Source organism: Musca vetustissima, unplaced genomic scaffold (genome assembly GCF_032173495.1).
Source record: "Musca vetustissima isolate MV318-11 ecotype Yass unplaced genomic scaffold, APGP_CSIRO_Mvet_v1 utg36419, whole genome shotgun sequence".
NCBI lineage: Eukaryota > Metazoa > Arthropoda > Insecta > Diptera > Muscidae > Musca > Musca vetustissima.
In genome coordinates, this window is record NW_026889407.1 from 49,354 (window position 1) to 70,082 (window position 20,729).

A 20,729-nucleotide genomic window follows, 5' to 3' on the forward strand; every position below is an offset into this window, starting at 1 on the left:
TAATGTTGACGACCCCCGCAAACGTATATAGGGCCACGATCTGCGAATCTGCACTAGGAATGTGCGCTCGTTGTACAGAACAGTCGCAGTTTTCGCTTTGGCGGATGTACTCAGTAAGTACAAAGCTGATATTATTGCCTTACAGGAAAAACGATGGAAAGGGAGTGGTGTAAGCAATTCAGACGATTACGCACTGTATTTTAGCTGCCACGAAACGCGGATTTATAGTGCACATAGTATAGGAGCACAATGGTAAAGAATTGCCCACTCCAAACAAACTGCTTGGGCACCAAAAACCACAATCAAGAAACCCGTGGTACGGTTCGGATTGTAGTAATGCTACTGAGGCGAAAAACGCAGCGTATAGGGCAACACTGCACACAGTAGTAACACGTAATGCGATAGAGAATTATGGGAGGTAAAGGAGAGAGAGGAGAAACGTATTTTTAGAAAAAAGAAGAGAAGAAAATTTTACCAACGAGTAAAACACCAGGTGGAAGGCTTTGGTGCAGGCACATCTTCCTGTAGAGATAAAGAAGGAAACCTGGTGACAGATACAGATAGCGTGTTGATGATCTGGAAGGAGCATTTTGAAAAGCTTCTGGTATCAAATAGTGGCGTTGAAGAAAATACCCCAGAACCAATAAGAGATGACGGTATAGACTGGATACCACCTAGCCAAAATGTGGTCAGAGTAGCAATTAATCGGCTGAAGAACAATAAAGCAGCAGGAGCCGATGGGTTACCAACCGAACTATTCAAGACTAGTGGTCAGATGCTGGTCAGGAGCATGCAGCAGCTGATTTGTACAATTTGGCTAGAGGAATACATGCCCAATGATTGGAACCTTAGCATCATGTGTCCCGTGCACAAAAAAGGAGACAAGACGATATGTGCCAACTATAGAGGAATTAGCCTTCTTCCCATCGCATATAAAGTGTTATCCAGTGTGAACGGCTGAAGCCAATGATCAATGACATTATTGAATCATACCAATGCGGCTTCAAACCTGGCAAATCCACCATTCACCAGATTTTCACTCTGCGCCAAATCATGGGAAAAAACCACGAAAAACACCTGTTCATCGACTACAAAGACGCATTCTATAGGCCTTTCCGTTCAGAGGTGTTTAAAGCCATTTCTGCATTCGGCATTCCTGCAAAATTAATACGGCTATGCAGGATAACTTTAAGTGCCACAAGGTCAACAGTTAAAGTCGCAAAGGGCCTATCGGAGCCCTTAATTACCGAACAAGGATTCAGACAAGGTGATCTTCACGTCACGAGATCTTTTTACATCCTGCTGGAAAAGGTCATACGGGAGGCAAAAGTGGACAGAAATGACACTCTGTACGCCAAACAACACACGTTGCTCGCCTACGCCGATGACATCGATATTGCGAGCGGTAACAGCCGCCTTTGGACAAATCGAGAAATAGTCTGCCAAAGTGGGTCTGGCAGTAAATGGCGAGAAGACCAAGCTGATGGTATCAACGCGAAAGACGTCCATTAGATTCGGACCAACTGTGGAACTTGAGAACTACAGTTTCGAGGTAGTTAAAGGTTTTATATACCTTGGTACCTCCATACATAAAACGAATGATATCAGTTTTGAAATTCGGAGAAGGATAGTGTTGGCCAACAGATGATACTATGATCTAAGTAAGCAGTTTAGAAACAAGGCCACCTCCCGCCAGACCAAACTCACACTTTACAAGACGCTGATACTACCCGTGCTGTTGTATGGATCTGAAGCATGGGTACTTGCGCAAGCAGATGAGGCAGCTCTTGGGGTGTTTGAGAGAAAAATTCTCCGAAAGATATACGGGCCGATCTGCGTCGATGGTGAATATCGCCGTCGAATGAACCATGAGTTGTACCAACTATACTCGGGCATCGGCATTGTTAGACGTATTGTGCTGCAGCGACTACGTTGGCTAGGTCATGTTGTGAGAATGGTTGAAGATGGTTCACGCAGTATGGGAAGGCCACGAATAAGATGGAAAGATCAAGTGGAAGACAACATTGCCGAATATGATCTATCAAATTGGAGAAACTGTGCAAAAGACCGACGCGCCTGGAAATCTTTTTTAAGCTCGGCTTATGGATCGAATGTTCTGTCACAAGCCAGCTAAGTATATGTTTGTAACAGGCAAAAGGAATCGAGATAGATCCAAAATTGCTTTTGAGAATATGCATAGAATAACTTTCTGAGTCAGTTTATACATGTCCGTCTGTCTGTCCGTCCATGTATTTTTGTGAACAAAGTACAGGTCGCTTTTATGATCCGATTTCGATGAAATTTGGCATAGGTCACTTATTTGGCCCAAGGACGAACCCTATTGAAATTCAGATTTCGATAAGGCTCCCATATATAAATTTTATGTAAATGTAGCACCATACTGCCTATATTGGTCCGATTGAGAGAACATTTTCTCCCATATATAGTTTCGTCCGATTTTATGTAAATGTAGCACCATACTGCCTATATTGGTCCGATTGAGACCACACAGTGTACTGAGGCATGTGTGTTAAGTTTTGCTGAAATCGGTTCAGATTTATATATAGCTCACATATATAGTTTCGTCCGACTTTATGCAATGGAGCACTACAGGTTGCCATCCGGTAAGTTTTGTTGAAATCGGTTCAGATGTAGATATAGTTCCTTCATATATTTTGTCCGATTTTATGCAAATAGTGGAGCCAATGTCTGTTCGCTTTACATGAAATATTACATAGCATATTGGATTGAAGATATTTCAGGTTAAGATATAGCTTCCAAATAACTAAAATTTATCCGCTTAGGACGAATTAGTGCACAACGTACCAAATCAAACCTAAAATAACGTGTATTGGAAAGCACACAATGGTGGATGCCACGGTTGCTCATATAGATCCATTTATATATAGATCTTAAATATTTTGCTCGATGATTGACATTCAATTTTTCAGATTGGTATGTGTATATCTATGTACTTCACGAAGTTAATTTCGTCCGATTCTATTTCAATGGTCCTCCAAAGATGCTATGTCTATTCTATCTAAAGGATATTGTACATATCGATCACATGATATTTGGAAGATGGTATACCAAAACATTTTTTATGGTTTCCTATTCGCTCTGGATGCCACTATTGTAAGCTGAACATCACAAATTTTACACGGGGAAAAGATCTGGCCAACTATTTATTTATGGTCAAGTGAACAAAGATCGTATGGCGTAAATGTTTACTCCGGGAAAACATAATTCGGAAAATATGCCAGGGTATGAAAGAGATACTGTTGACCTCCAGTCGATTAAAAGGGGCAAATATCTCGAAGTATCGCCCAGGGTCGGAATATAGGTGTGAAGAAAATTTTAATTCGAGTAGACTGCTCCGCTCACTGGTTTTTGTCTGTTTTTCTGGTCGCTCTAGAGGCAACAAATATGACCGGAACAACACGAGAAAGGGAATCTGGAGAAATAATAAGCATGACTTTTTTGATGAAGATTGGTCAATGTTTAGCGGGTCAAATGGACCCAGACTTTTTGTGTAAAAAATTACAAAATTTACATTCTATGGCATATATATATCCACCCTTGAAGGACATAAACCCGAGAAGTTGATAGTATATCCAAGAGGAGTAATTGACATTTAAATTGATACCAATTATGATCATGAAACGTTGAGCTTAGTGGTGTTTGTGTACGGTATCCGCTCACTGGTTTTATAATCGAAGTGGTTGTAGTTTGGCATCCCTTGTTCTTAGCGAATGAAAAACTTCTTCGCAGCAAATTGCCAATAGAACTCTATGTTTTTACAATGGCCCATATGAAGTTCCCGATCCCGTATAAATTTTATGTATTTTTATGATGCAGCCTCATTTCTCGAGGGATATCGGATGCTTTTCGTATTTAAACAGAAAATGTTTATTATCTGGCAATATTTTAGCATAGCACCCATGGCATAGCTTCCATGAATGGGTCAGCCTCATTTCTCATGGTATTTCGGAGTTTTTTTCGTGTTTTGATATAAAATGTTTATATAAGTCAATATTTTGACATGACCCACAAGTTCGCTGTTCGGTCCTAGTCATAGTATAAACAAACTTGGTAGAGTTTTTACAATTATGTAGTCCATACAAGTGTCCTAATCGGTTTTATATGGTGGATGGTATAACAAGTTCACCACAGCAGTATTTACCAAAACATTTACTTCGTATTATAAAAAATGTATTTTTAATGGATTTTATTTATAAAGTTTATTTTCAATTGTGTAAAATAGTTTATAGTACATAATACAAATTTAATAAAACAAATTCTAAAAAACACTGCACAATAAAGACACACACCTAACATCAGTGTAAGCAAAATATTACATTGTATAATGGCAAATAATAATTAGGTTATTGTTGTTGTTTTTATTATTTTATAAAATGATTTCATTTTTAAAACTACGACTCAGTTCTTTGTGCGGCAATACAATGCTATTTAATAGGATCTTCTCCGAAGGCACTTGTACGAAACATCCTGGAAAGAAAAAGGAAAAAAAATCAAAACATAATAAAATAATGAATTTAAAATTTGGGAAAACATATTAAATTTTTTATTATTTTTAATTTTAAAAATAACATTACCATTTCGATAATATCAAAAGTTACAAATGTAATATTTATCCGTATTTGGGACAACACCCGCAGTTATAATTACTGTCAATATTTTTTTTAATTACAACATATTTTGTTAACAATTAATTACCAAGTAAAAATGTTGATAAAGATAATATTTTTAATATCATTAACCTTGAATATAACCATGGTAGGAGAATAACCTATTATGAAATAATGTGAGTTAAATTCTACTATTTTAAATATTCCCGAAAAATAAAAATGTTCATTGTTTTAAATAGACATATTTCAATACCATCGAGAATTGGCTTCCTGGGATCTTTGACAAAGATATGGGCTTTATACCAAACGACGTACGGTTGGCGATTTTTTTTTCGGTATGTTCTAAAATTTGACCTTCTATCGATGACACGTTCATCTTTCCCCTGTTTTGGGTCTTAGTTAGTGCTCAGTAGGGATTGATACCATTGAACCATCCTGATCTTAGCTGTTTGTGTAAGTGGCTGATATGAAGGGGGTTCATCTACGAGTATTGCTGATACGGTTCTTTTTTTCTGCCTATGTGTCTATGTATATATGAATGTTATTCAGATCTGCCTGAAAGGCCTGTTGGTTGTTATCGTCGCCTCTAGAGGTTGACGTTTGTTACTTTGGACATCTCCCTAAATCTATCCTAACGTGCCTGAATGGAATAAGGCTGTCCATTGCAGGTGGTACAGACACTAACACTGGCATGATTTTCGCCTCTTTATGAAGATGATGTACTGGTGTCGTGACGAAGCATGTTCTTTGGGTGAAATCTGGCAGGTCTGAGTGTCCTTTCAATACGCCCTTTAAACCACTTACAATCGCAAACCAATGAGACCGCATACCTCACTACCAACCGGCCAATTGCATTAAAAAAGGTCATCAAAGTTAACACCCCAAATACTGCCGGCCAGAGATTTGAGTATGGTTCCCGAATATATCATTCAAACGGGATTGTTCTACTACCTGGGCGATTACATACATATGAATAAATGTTGTTCAGGTCTAATGGATCTGCTCATCTAGAAGTTCACTACCGTACGTTTCGACCTCCCTCTCTTAATGAAGATAGAGAAGATATATCCTATATGGAGGAAGTCTGCTCATATAAATATAGTCTGGGTTTAACCGACGATAACAACCAAACAGGTACTGTATCGAGTTTTGAATGCGGACTGGCCGGAATATTTCTTTTAAAGATGTCAAAAAGGTCTCTTTGTAGCGCCCCAAGTGCTGCCGCCCAGCGACTTGAGGACCTTGTTTGTACTTCTCAACTTATCGCAAATAAGTGTGGCTTGGCAAACGACAGGAAAGCCGGGAGCTACATTTCAGCCGTTCATGTGGTCCGGACCAACGACTTAAGGACTCTTATGGCAAATAACTGTGGCTTGGGTAAACGACAGGGAAAGACTGTCAAAAAATACACCGAATATCTATGGGTAATTGATGCCCGGAATCTGTTCTGCATTCAACCACCCAAGTGGTATGGTCCGGAAGGTAGAGGTTGTACAATTCTGCAAAAATCACAACAACTTAGGGAACATCCTGTCACTCTACGAGTCGTCCACTTTGTATTTCTTAATTCCACATACGGCAGGCGTTCACACATATATCGTTATAGTAAACGATATCGTCTGGCGTCTTTGAACATGCTCTTCTGTATTCCTTTGTTGCTCCTACGCACGACGCTGTGGATTCTAACGTCTATGAGCATGCTCTGCAGCATCTCTATGTTGCTCCTCTCCACGATACAGTGGGTCCTGACCTCTATGAGTATGCTCTGCAGTATTCCTCTGTTGTTCATCCTGATGATACAGTGGGTCATGACCTCTATGAGCATGCTCTTTAGTATTCCTCTGTTGCTCCTCATCATGATTCACTAGGACCTGGCGCCAAATAACATGATCAACAGTGTTCCTTAGTTGTTCCTGGTTACGATATATAGAATTCTGTCTTCGTTGAGAATGCGCGGCTGTATTTCTTTCTTGCTCTTATCTGCGATACAACTCATTATGACGTCTACGTGCGTGTTCGATAGTTTTCCTTAAGTGTTCCGCTATACGGAATTCGGAATGGTTTTGCCGGCGCGTCCTCCTCCATTCTGTGCCATATGATCGTCGAATATTTTTCGTAGTCTCGCCTTCTTGCAGCAGATTCCTAACAACGCGTCGACGTGTGGCAACACATTACGTGTTTGCGTGTTCTTGGCATATTGTTCGTGTTTTAGGTTTGAAGTTCATAACGTTACTGATATTGTAACTTTTAGGAGTAAGTTTTTTGGTCCTTGAAATTTCAGGAATCGTACGACGAAGAAGTTCATTGGCCAGTGCAACTTCCAGTAATATATACTATTTTGACTTGGAAGGATGACGTTCCAGCCAAGTCTAATTTATGGCACCATGTAGTTTCTAATTTCAGTTTGATAATCTCTGTTCGCTCATGCTCATAGTGTTCACCTTTTCCATCTGTACACTCACCTAAAATGGTTATTGATGGATTCAATTTCCCCTCCTTATTGAACAGCGGTGGATTTTCCATTTTGGCAAAAGGTTTATTTGGATCTGGATCACTGGGTGTACCCTCAACTCGTGACCATTGGCCGATTGTTGAACCACGACCAACTGAAAAAGAGGAAACAATAACAAAACACAAAAAATAAATTAAAATAGATAGAAGAAAAATACCCCCAAAAACTGTTTCGTTTTCCCCTTTATGCTTGTATGACTCACCGATTGAATGTAATATCAATGTGTGATCTTTGATAACGGCATTTTCTAAAATGATTGATTCACGTATTCTAACACCTGGCCCAATGGTGACGCCAGGGCCAATTGATACATTTGGTCCCAACTAAAAAGTTGTAAAAATTGGTTAATAATTTTTTTTAGATAAAAAGTTTTATTTTTAATTCTACATACCACAGCTGTGTGATGTACCGTTGCACTGGGATGTATATGCACATCGGGATATATGGTACATATAAGATTTCCATCACCTTCCGCATGTTTTACACCGGCATTTGCCAAACGTTCGGGGTGGGTTTTACGGTATAATTCTGCAAATTGAAAATACAGAAGTTAAATAAAAGGAAGACGGTAATTGGTTGATCGAACTTATTCCTATATATAAAAATACATTTATCGTATATATAAGCAATATAATTTTTTTCAGAAGATTTCATAATATCAATTTCCTTAAGGGGCATTGAAATACAGTCTCTGGTTCTGCCACCTCTGTATCCAAATTCAGAAAATTTGAAATCTGAGTAGCCCAATGTTAGTAGTTGAATTGGTGCAACATTTCGCGTGGGCCTAGTCCACATGCTGTCAATAAGAAATGGGGAAGTTGCTCCATTCTGATTTTAGCTGAGCTACAACTCGTGTTGGTCTAGGCTGCTACTTCATCTCTTATGTTATGGATGGTGAATGGACTCAGTGTATATAATTCATACAAAATTGTTTTAATATCTGGGCGAGTGTATCTGTATTAATGTCATTCAGATCTGTCTGATATAATTCTGTTGATCTAGAGATTGAAACAAGTAACTTTGGGCATCTCTCTCTCTTTAGATCATGAAGATCTCATTTAACGTCTCTGGGTGTTACCGACAATAACTTCCACTGGACTTTTGTGAAAATAACCTAGTTGCAGTTCTCAAGGCGGCATGACGGTCCACACTAGAAAATTTTTTCAAACACCCACAATTGCTTCCCTGATTTACATTTTTTAGACCAGCTGCTTTAATTAACATTACGTTGCTGCCACTGTCAAGACTCCTTTTATCATATAAAGTTCTTAAATTAATTCCAAAAATAAGTTAAAAAAATCAACTCACCTAAATAGTGACGATTAGCATATATCGCCGAACCGGCTGTCTTCAGCTGGGACCACCAATTTGGCACTGTCATGGCGAACAATTTATCCGTTCCCGCCAATGGTGTTAATACCTCCTGCTCCCATTGTATATGACCCTGATCTTTGCCATTACCATTACTACCACCAATACCAACATAATTTGTTCCATTATATTCCTGCACCCTGGAATGGAATATCTCTGCCAGTTTACCAAATATTTCCATTGAACACACATACACCCCGCAATTGATAAACGTCGATACATATGAACTTGGCTTTTCCACATAATGAGAGACGGCACCCGTTTCACGATCAAATACCAAACAACCATAGTGTACAGCTTGCTGACGTGTTGCTTCTGTACTCATAATGGTCACCAGAGCTGTATCCGGACGTTGACGATGGAAATTGTACAGTTCCTGCAATGGGAAATCGGCACAGACATCACCATTCAGGACAAAGAATGCTTTCGGATTGCCAGCTCTGATTTGATCGCGGAAATGATACATGCCTCCCGCCGTACCCAATGAGGTGAACTCTTGCAGGTAGCGTATATTGATGCTATACAAGTTCTGCATATCGGCCACAAAGTTCTCCATTTGGGTTTGTGGATAATAGCCAATGATGAGAATTTCTTTTAGTTCGGGCAAGCGCAGACATGCCTCGATGTGATGTTGAATAATGGGACGACCGGCAACGGGGAATAAGGGCTTTGGGGTATCCAATGACAATGGACGAAAACGGGTACCTAAAAAATATGTTTTGTAAACGGAGCCTTTGAGTAATACAATTTCATTGGGTGGAAATGTTTACCTTTTTGTGGCCCTCCAATAAGTATGACAGCCTTAATCATTTCTGGATATTTAATTGATTTTTTTGTGTTGTAGAGTATTGAAATATTTGTGCTACTTGGATACGTGGTATTTAATTACCCGGTGTGTTATCTTTCCCGTCGACAACCGACCGACCGAATGTACGTTCAATTCTATTTGTTTTGATTTCTTTTTATCTCCTCTTTCTCTTTAGAACAATTTCGAAAGAAGGAAGAAGAATGAAACGTCGATAAAGTTGCAGAATAATAACAAAAATGCCAATGGGTGGTAGGGATAACTAAATCGGGGTTATAACGTTTGGTTTGTTCCCGTACTGCAAGAATCTACTAATTTTTACAATTTCTTCCGATAACATAAAAAAATGTTATCGTAGTAAAAAATTTTACATTCTTGCAGGTTCTGGATCAGACCAGTTATCGCGGTCACATTCGATGTTCGTTAAAAGGTATGCATTCGATATGTACATCGAGGTGCAACTAAAAATCGAAAAAAATTGAGGTTAAGTTCGTCCAACATGAGAACAAAATTATAGTACATTTACATTGCACCGGATCAGTGGATCTAAATAATCAATTCCATTAGTCTGCTTTTCCACAGGCAAATTTTTATTTGGCAAATACTGAGTTTGTAGGCGAGAGGGGTGCGAGTAAGAAAAACAAAAATTTGCCTGTTCAGAATTTGGCGTACACGCAAATTCTGCTTTGCTCTGTTCGTTGAAAACAATTTTGTTGACATTTTCTTTTGAACCTATTCGCTTTACTGACACACAGCCGGCTTTTGTTTACAAGCCTGTTGCTTTAATTTGTGCAAGTGAAATTTAATTTTTAATTTTTGCAATTTATGTAATAAAATATATAAAAAATAAATAAAATATTAAAAAAAATCTTTAAAATGCAAACACTTTTGACTTTTATTTTCTTTCTTTTGTATTTTGATTCGCAAATTTCGCAAAGAAAAATTTGCTATGGAAAAGCAAGCGAAAATTTCAAAAGAGAAAACAAAAAATTTGACAAATAAAAATCTGCCTGTGGAAAAGCAGACTTAAATAATATCAAACAAATTTCATTAAAGGAGTTAAAAGTACGTTAACATTATACCGGATTTATAACATGTGCTGTTTTAGTGCCAGTTCGGTTAAAATAAAAGTAGACCGATGTCGATTTTTATTAGAGTGATTTGTTACCCAATGGGAAATCAATGTACCGAATTACAGCCAATTCGGTTTGAAAAAATGTACCAAATATCTCAAAAATGAACAGATTTTGATAATTTTAATAAATTATAGTCAATTTGTTTGAAAAACGTGTCCAAACTCCCCAGAAAATTTGAAAATACTGAATAATGAGGATTATTCTTTTATGGGATCTACCCTTAAAAGTGAACTAAATTAGTTAAATTTTTTATTATTAGTCATGGTACAATTATAAAAGGTAACAGCAAATCCCAGCTGATTTGATTCCAACGTAATACTAGTGTCAATATGAATTTGACAAATTATGTTTTTAAAAATCGGCCAACAGGAAAATTGGGAACGCATACAATTTGAAATTGTTCTTTATTAAATGTGCTCCTGTATTCAATTTACTCAATCTGCCTGCTGGGAATGTTTGAGGAAGCAAACATTCATATGTGTTACACATATATATGGCAATGGCTCAATTATAGGAAAGATGTGGAAGCGATAGAAATATAAATTTGATAGATTTTCATTCATGTTTTTCAATTTTTATTTTGAGGATTCGAAAATATTTCATTTTCAAAATAAAAATAATTTGATAATTTGTTTACTTGTTTACATTTTTCTGTCAAATGAGTTGACACTAGTAGAACTTACAAAAACAAATTTCCATGTGGTTGTTGTATCGTTTTTTGTACAACAACACTTGCTGTTACCTTCTATTATTATACCATGATTATTAGTTTTATTTGTATCACCGAATATTAGGGGGTGTCGTCGGTCATTGTCAAAGAATTTTATTTTGATCAGGAATATATGTTTATTATATGGAGTCTCTGGTTAAAATGCCGAGGTATAACAAATTTAACATACACTCCACCCGTTTAAATTCTGACGGAATATGACCTCTGGACGGAATATGACCACACATGAATGGCGTCCGCACATATGGTTGGTCTTCTTTATACCATCGAACAGCTTGGCATTGTTGACGGTATCGAGGTTAAGAGCCAGCATAATAGTTCGGAATCCATGTATAATTATGTTAACTACTCTACTCCGGGTTCGCCCAGTTGCTTAAGAATTGCCATGTATATTCTGTCCGATCCCAGCGATTTTTTGATGACATTTGTAACATCTTCATTCGTAAATTGTGGCGGTAACCCCTCGGTTGATTGGGTATTATACGACATAGCACACCTCTATTCGCATTATCACTTTCGGAGTGCTCTTGAAACTACTTGTTAAGAAAGCAAGTGCTCTTCCGGTATGTCAGAGTTATATTAAATCCCATGGTATAATAATAAAAGGTAACAGCAAGTGTTGTTTTACAAAAAACGATACAACAACCACATGGAAATTTGTTGTTGTAAGTTCTACTAGTGTCAACTCATTTGACAGAAAAATGTAAACAAAGAAACAAATTATCATCAAATTATTTTTATTTTGAAAATGGAATATTTTCGAATCTTCAAAATAAAAATTGAAAAACATGAATGAAAATCTATCAAATTTATATTTCTATCGCTTCCACATCTTTCCTTTAATTGAGCCATTACTATATATATGTGTAACACATATGACAATGCTGGGAATAGCGAGTAATTCCTTCAAGAAAGATTTGCTTCCTCAAACTTTCCCAGCAGGCAGATTGAGTAAATTGAATACGGGAGCACATTAATAAAGAACAATTTCAAATTGTATGCGTTCCCAATTTTCCTGTTGGGTGATTTTTAAAAACATAATTTGTCAAATTCATATTGACACTAGTGTTACGTTGGAATCAAATCAGCTGGGATTTGCTGTTACCTTTTATAATTGTACCATAATTAAATCCTTATGTTGTCTTTTCTTCCAGGGTTCGGAAATAACATGAATGTCTTATTTCTTTTTCCCTACTGTTCTGTTCCCGTACAACTACAACTTTTTACTACGATAACGAATTTTCCCTTATGTTATCGAAGAAAATAGTAAAATCTAGTAGATTCTTGCAGTACGGGAACAGACCATTATACTCGCATGCTGGCCAAGAGTAAGTTTGGGGTTAATACGAAGAAGCTCGTCATGTCCATTGGCAAATACTGCTGAGATGTTTGTTTTTACTTCGGATATACATCCATCAGAATGAGCTGGCCGGCAGCACTTTGACGCTAACAGAGAGACCTTGTAGATCTCCTATAAAGCAAAACACCCTTTCACTTAGAGACCATTGTCCATTGTGCTCACCCTGGATACCTGAAAAGAAAGGAGTAAAGGAAAGTGAAAAAGGAGAGATAGAGAACGTCTAAAAGAGTGTAGAAAATTATTTATTTCAGCCACGTCAACATTTTAACAAAGATTAGGATATTCTTTGTGTCTATTCCGGAGAAGAAAGCTAGATTATCAATTTCATATTTCTGTGTCTTCTGCTAATAAGCGACGGCTTTTAAAAACCTGCATCCATGTTTGCCCGTACGAGTAATTTTTTCCATTTGTATTCCCCTTGCCCCTCTCTCCCACAAACAAAGACTTACCACAAGTAAACTCTTCAAAAGACTGAAAAAAGAAAAAAATACTGAATTTATGAACCACCCTGTTCCGCAGCAAGCAAATTCTAATAGGATTTGCAAATTTTTTGTTCGCCAACAAATTGACATCATTCTTTTCAATTTCGCACAACACTGAACATACCCCATTTGACAGTGTCATTGTTCGCCGACGTCTCTCGATTAGCATTTTGTTACAAAAATTTAGATTCTCACGATTATATTTCAATTTTTCCGTTTTCATTAGACCAATCAATATTATCGAAAAGGAGCCGTATTTGATGTTGAAAAAATGTAAGTCATCTCCCGAACACATTCCATTGTGAAAATTGTCCAATATCTGTGATTTTGTTAGCCACACCTTCCGGTTATTGATGCATTACGTTCGTCTTTTCATTTCGTCTTCCTTCTTTTTGTCGGTTGCAAACTTTGTAGCATTTTGCCATCCATCATAATGGATATGCAGCAACAAACACCGCCTCCTCTCTCACCAGAAGTAATGGTATGTCAGGCTTTACGAGCCGCTACCGACAGCAATCATGAGGTGGTACGCAAAGCTGAGGCCCAGCTGGTAGAATGGGAATCACAGACGGGGTTCTTTCCGACGTTAACACGTTTGTGCTTGGCTGCGGTGGGCGATCCGAATATTATCCAACAGCTGGATGTCAATGTCCGTTGGATGGCCGTGGTCTACCTGAAGAATGGCATTAATAAGTATTGGCGCAAGGGCATGCGTCAGGAATTGTCGCCGGAGGAAAAGCAGCAAATACGTGACCTGCTGCTGATGCATTTCTCGAACGAGCCCATTCCCCAGGTTTCATTGCAAATTGCGGTGCTGATGGCACGTATTGCACGCATAGACTGTCCGCACGATTGGCCACAACTGATGCCCGAACTGCTGAAGCGTATACAAGCATTCTCCGCCTCGAACACTGCTGGCTGTGAATCCCTGAAAAGCGGAGAACTACAACGGGTACTGCTGACGTTGCATCATGTCATTAAGGCCTTGGCATCGCGTCGCATATGGGGCGAGAGGAGAGTCTTCGAGGAGCTGACTAGCAACATCTATGAGTTTCTCTATCAAATGTGGGAAACGTACTGCACACTGTTCTTCCATCAGCTGAAAGATGGCCAGCCCATGTTGGCCAAAACCACGCTGGAGATTGCAGTGTTGTGTACTCGGATCTTGCGGAAGCTAACCATTTATGGTTATATGAAGCCACAAAACTTCCCTGTTTGCTTACAATTTGTAGAGAAGTTATTCGGACGCTTGAAGCAGTGCCTAAGTGTCCGCTACGAACTGCGTCAATTGAATGCCGACGAAAACTTGGTCAGCCTGCTGGAAAAGTTGATTTTGAAACAGATGAAAACCCTGCTGGAATTCCAAGATACACATGCCGTGGCCTTTAAGAATTTCGTACCCATGGCCCTGCAGTTCACATTCGATCATGTCTTCCATGTTAGTGCTTATCTGATATTCACCGAAAACGTCATAAATTTTCGCCAATTTGCCATACACTGTATCAATTTGATGAAGGGTCTAATGTCACCGTTCTATTGGCAGAAAATCGACAACTTCTTGGATAATGAAAATAGCCAGGACTTGGAGATACGTTCATCGCTGGAAACCTTTTTCACCGAGGAGCGCTTAAGTTATATTTGTGAGAAAATTATTACACATTATTTTATTCTGACACAAATCGAATTGGATTTATGGCTGGAGGATCCGGAGGAGTTTGCCCAAGATGATAGTGGTGGTGATACATGGAAATATGCGTTGAGGCCTTGTGTTGAGACTCTCTTTACGGTGTGCGTTACCAATTATCAAGCTCAAATGTCAGCAGAAGTTGTGAAATATGTACAGAAAGCTCAACAAATACAGCTGACAGCGGAATCGGATCTAAAAGATATCTTACTCAAAGATGCAATTTACAATGCAGCAGGGCAGGCTTCATTACATTTATTTAATGAACTCGATTTCGATGCCTGGTTTAGTGGTCAACTGTTGAATGAACTGAAAATCGATGCACTTAATTTTCGTATTCTAAGAAGACGTATCATATGGCTACTGGGCGAATGGGCTGGTGTTAATTTTTCGCGTAATCTACGACCCTTGGCATATGAGGCATGTTTACATCTGCTGCGACCAGCAGAAGATATGTCTATCCGCTTGGCAGCATCCAGTACATTATCCATTTTAATATCCGACTTTGATTTTGCTCCCGAATCCTTCCTACCCTATTTGGAACCTTCATTCAATGCTCTCTTCATTTTGTTGCGTGAAGCCAAAGAATGTGATACCAAAATGAAAGTATTGGCTATTATGTCATCGTTGGTGGAGAAAATGAGCGATAACATTGAACCCTACGCCGATAGTTTAATATCATATTTACCACTGCTATGGAAAGAGAGTGAGGACTATAGTATGCTGCGGTGTGCTATCATCTGTACACTACAACAAGTTGTGAAAGCGATACGTGACATACCGGAGAAAATGCGTCCATTTTTATATAGTGTGATTGCATTGAGTACTGATCTGCAGGTGAGTTGTTATGTAGTAGATGTATTCAGATGATGATGTAATGATAGTACTGATTTGGGACGATTAAAGGGAACAGTTCAATACGTACAAGAGTGAAGTCAAGAAGGCTAAACGTAGGTCTGGGGTATGTTTTATAGTGAGTCGATTGAATGTGTTAACGAAACGGTTAGATTTCGTAAAGTAATATCTAAAGGACTATAAATTATTCAAGAAGTACAAGAGCGAAATCAAGAAGGCTAAACGCAAGTCTTGGGTATGTTTTGTGAGTCGATTGAAGGAGCTAACGAAGCAATCATATTTCGTAAAGTAATATCTAAGGACCATAAACAGTTCAACAAGTAAAATATCGATATCAAGAAGGCTAAACATAGGTCTTGGTTATGTCGATTGAATGTGTTAACAAAACGGTTAAATTTTGTTAAGTAATATCTAAAGGACCATAAACGAAGGTCTTGGGTATGATTTATTGAGTCAGTTGGTGGAGTTAATGAAGCGGTCAGATTATATCAAGTAACATATAAGGATCATAAATCCATAAGTAATATCAAACCAACTGATGGCACATTGACTACTTCTGGCAGGGGTATTCTTGACTTTTAATCGTTTACTCTTTTTCCCGGTTGTACGAAGAAAGGGATAACATGAAGGAATAAGAAGTAGAGGTTAAAACTGGTAGCCCAAGTTGTAAATTGTTATGGGGTCTACCTCGGAGAAGGTTAGCATCCTCAAATCTACCAAAAATGAACGCCTTCTGTTGGGAAACATAGGACATCATCAGAGTAGATGTTCGATTATTATTTATGACAGCAATCCACCTGATAAAACTCCCACTCTGGAAACACTTTGGGCCGGAACCAGATAGCAAATGACCGGGTATATTTATCATACATATCGAGTCTGAGGAAGGAGGTAAATTTTATCCCAAAAGCTGGAAATCCTAGAGAATAGGGAATAAAAACTAGAAAGACTGCTGGACCTCGAAATTAGGATCCCTTATGTCCGAGACAAGATCAGGCAGGTAGGCCATCTATGTAGGATTCCGTAACCGTACATCTACCATTCCTTTACGTGGACTGTATCGAACGCCTTGGACAGGCGTCCGTTTGAAGGTTCGTCACTGATTAAAGTCATTCTTCCCAGATACCATGTGTCTTTCTGATATATACGAGTCAATTGCTGCGACTGCTGGACCTCGAAATTAGGATCCCTTTAGTCCGAGACAAGATCTGTTTGGTGTGTGCCGTGATGGTATTGAAGGCAGGTAGGCCATCTATGTAGGATTCCGTAACCCTGCATCTACCATTCCTTTACGTGGACTGTATCGAACGCCTTGGACAGGCGTCCGTTTGAAGGTTCGTCACTGATTAAAGCCATTCTTCCCTTATACCATGTGTCTTTCTGATATATACGAGCCAATTGCTGCGTATAGATGCCAACGTCGGAAGATGAAGCCTGCAATTATTAGTTCTAATGGTAGTACTTTCGTCAACAAAGCTGATCGGAGGCTATAGTCTGTGAATGACCAGTTACAATCTCTCTGGAGTTCTACTGGGAATAGTTTTGGCTATGAACCTAACCGTGGGTTGGGGCCTAAACCAAACTGATGGCTGTTGTTTTGTGCCCATATCAAGGGATAAAGCTTTGGCCCGACAGTGATTTGCATTACAATTGGAGTCCGGATTCAAATATTTGTGATAAATTGGTACCTGCACTTCGGCGAGAGATTATTGATGTAACAGGTTGGCTGTTGATGAAAGTCCTTTCCTGAAAATAATGGTAAAAAAACGGAAAAAGGAAAATATATAAATTAAATGTTAGGAAATCGGATTTGAAGAGGGTAGCAGGAGAAATTGTGCATCTTGTAGGCTCGGACGGACAATTGAATAGATGGTGTGTTTAGGGTTCCGGAGACAATGCGCTCTCGTATCCGGAACTTAGTTGGTCCGAAATTGCAGGAGGATGTTGTTGTAGGACTTTATTGCATCTGTAGCCATTTAAGATGCAAGACCACCCCAAGGATTTTCGGATTATGGACGGTGTGAATGCACTTACCTTCAATGCAAATGTGAAGTTTTAACAGTAGACTTTGCAGTGGTTAGTTAGTACCCACTGAAATCGGATCTACTCTCCGGAACGACCCGAGTTCGACTCGGCCAGGGATTGCCAACTCAGCGACAGCTGTACCAAACGAATTGGATGGTGTTTGAAACACCGTGCGGTTAGACCGGATAGGTTGCGGGAAAGGGTTTATGAGTCTGAATGTGTGATTGCAAAGGCTACAGTTAGGTTGTGAACGCATTGAATTTATTAAAATTTTCTTCGGTGTATGCATGGGCATGGGTTCAAGAACCGTTTTGAATGGAAAACATAAAAATCAACCAAAGCTCTCTCAGAGGTTTTCTTGTTCTCAGACGTAAAAAGGAAATTTTCAATATAGAGGGTGGTTTACACCAACACCACATGCCCAATATTAGGACATCAACTTAAGCCTGTATGTGGCCTGTTGTGCACTCCAGAGAAGGAAAAAATTTAGAAGAAGTCATCTTTGGATTTGAATTGTCCTAAACTTCTAGGAATTAGGTTTTGTTTGTGAAGTCTTTCAGTTTTTCCATTCAACCCCCCAAAGTCGATTATTTCACGAAAGTTGTTCATTCCTAAAAATGTTTTAACGTTTCGCTGACTTCCCCACACGCTCTACACCAGCTCCTTCCCTCGTATCCAATCTTGTGCAAGTGGGCCTGCAGGCTGTTATGTCCTTTGAGAATACCGGGCAGTCTGTTGATTTCCTAATTGTTTAGCATTAATATTTGTCTTACCCTCTTTTGGGTCTCCCCATAAAATGTTTGTGTTTTTCAAAGTCCACTCGATATTGCAAAGAATTTTGTGGGTTCCAATTGCCCCATAACCTCAGCTCTAGACGCGATGCACTAAAAATATTTTGACTACTAACCCACATAAAAATGCAGTCGAGGCCGCTTAGAACAGGATCAAGGGACTGGACGAAATTAGTCGCTATTACTTACTTACTTACCTGGCTTCTTACAGAACGGTTGTTCCATAAGCCGAGCTTAAAAAAGATTTCCAAGCGCGTCGGTCTTGTGCGCAAGTCCACCAATTTGGAAGACCACGTTCCAAGATGTTGTTTTGTACTTGGTCTTTCCATCTAATTTGTGGCCTTCCCCTTCTACGGGAACCATCAGTAGGGTCATTTTTATATGCCTTTTGAGCTGGGGCATTTTCATTCATCCGCACAACATGGCCTAGCCACCGTAGTCGCTGCAGCTCAATACGACTGACTATTAGTCGCTATTAGCGATAGCAATTAAAGGACATAGCTTTTGTCAGGGATTTTTGGATAACGACATTGTAACCGATTACTCCAATATAATGTTGGGGTTTATACAAATTTTCGTCTGTTTATATGTAAGGCTAGGTTCCGGAACAGAAGAAAGATTGATTAGAATTTAAATTTTATTTAAAAAGTGAAGCAATTACTAATAATCCCTCTAAAATATATATTTTTAATAACCCCAATTTTTTCATAAATTTTTCCAGGAACCCTCTCATATATATCTCATCGAAGAAGGTCTCTCATTATGGGTAGCTGTTGTTGAAAATTCCACAAGCATGTCGGCGCCACTCATCGATCTATGTCGAAACATTATGCCGATCATTGAAATGTCATCGGAAAATCTACGTACTGTATTGGTATTGATACAAGCCTATATCCTATTAGATGCCAATGCCTATTTGGAACGTTATGGACGTTCATTTGTCGACTTTTGTAATCGTATGTTTGACGATATACGTCCCGAGGGTATAATACTTATGGTGAAAGTATTGGAGATATGTTTAAAAACCGACACAACAAATGGTCTGGAATTGGTGCGGCCCGTTTTACCCTATATTTTCCGACAAGTTTATAGCAATAAAGATTTTCCCATGCTCATGGGAATGTACCTAACGATGGTGGCCCGCGTTTTGCTCATAAGTCAACAAGTTTTCATGGAAGTCATACAGGAACTGCAACAACCAAATGCCTTGGAAACCATTCTAGATGTATGGATCACAAAAATGCCTTTGGTCACGGAATTGGAGAAAATCAAATTATTCTCGTTGGCCTTTTTATCGATATTTTCCAATAATCCCATATTGTTGGAACGTTTTCCCGCCATTATGCAAAATATTGGTGATGCTCTGTTCGAGGTGATGCGTGAAGATGACGATGGTCAACAACAGCCGTTGACTGATACAGACGCCAATGCGCCACAAGAAAACAAACCCGTGAAATATTGCGATTCATTGGTATTTGCCGATGAATATGATTTGGATACGAGTAGTTATTGTACCATGGATGATTTTGATTATAAAACCTATCACTATGATCGTTGCCGGCAGTTGTCATTAAAGGATCCGGTACACAAGATTGCTTTACCGCAATACATCGAATGGCAGTTGGGGAATTTACGTACCCAACTCGGCGATGAAGGATATCAGCAGCTAATGCGTACGGTGTACCCAGCCGTATTGGAAAGATTTTCTCAATTTGTTAATTTACAAATTAATTTCCCCATAAACTAGCAGCACTGAGGTGGCGGTGTCCACCACCATACTACAATCACACACCATCTACCACCCCCTTGTCATAAAATGAACTAAAAGGAGTCTTCGTCGTCGCCGTGTACAAGAAAGCAACAAAACTAAGGGAATCTATTAAGTTTCTAATAGTAGGTATGTTAAAGCGTTTGTCTGAGATAGTCATTGGCAAGTTGATTCTAACACCATCTGTTGGTTAAATGTATAAGTTACTATTCTAATCAGTTTTTGATACCAATGTAAATTATTTTATGTCATTTTTTAAATATTTTTAATGCTAATAATTTTTTTTTTTTTTAATAATATTACTTACTATATTTGTAGAGTATGTATGTATTTAACAAGAGTTTTTTGTTTGATGATAATGATGATTTTTATAATTAAAAAGAAATAAATAAAAAAAGAAAAATAAACGAGAAAAACAAGAAAAAAGGAGATGTAAAAAAGTTCTCCTTTTATGCACTTCTAAAATTAAAATAAAAAAAACGAAATTAATTCATTTTTTAAACAAAATTGTTTTGTTATAATGGATAAATAAAACAATAAAACGAACAAATTGTGTGAGTA

The 20,729-nt window shown here is 38.5% G+C and overlaps 2 protein-coding genes across 2 annotated transcripts; one reads left to right on the forward strand and one right to left on the reverse strand.

Annotated features, from left to right (window-relative positions):
• Nucleotides 1-4,356: 4,356 nt before the first annotated feature.
• LOC133337114 (mannose-1-phosphate guanyltransferase alpha-like) lies at nt 4,357-9,342 on the reverse strand. The gene is made up of 6 exons (XM_061545378.1): nt 9,303-9,342; nt 8,470-9,237; nt 7,553-7,689; nt 7,364-7,484; nt 7,112-7,255; nt 4,357-4,509 (listed from the first exon to the last, which is right to left on the reverse strand). The coding sequence occupies exons 1-6, from the start codon at nt 9,340-9,342 to the stop codon at nt 4,409-4,411; spliced, it is 1,311 nt and encodes a 436-aa protein (XP_061401362.1). The 3' UTR covers nt 4,357-4,408.
• A 3,890-nt stretch (nt 9,343-13,232) lies between these two features.
• Nucleotides 13,233-20,151, forward strand: LOC133337117 (importin-11-like). The gene is made up of 3 exons (XM_061545381.1): nt 13,233-13,318; nt 13,460-15,566; nt 19,122-20,151. The coding sequence occupies exons 2-3, from the start codon at nt 13,479-13,481 to the stop codon at nt 20,145-20,147; spliced, it is 3,114 nt and encodes a 1,037-aa protein (XP_061401365.1). The 5' UTR covers nt 13,233-13,318; nt 13,460-13,478; the 3' UTR covers nt 20,148-20,151.
• Nucleotides 20,152-20,729: the final 578 nt, after the last annotated feature.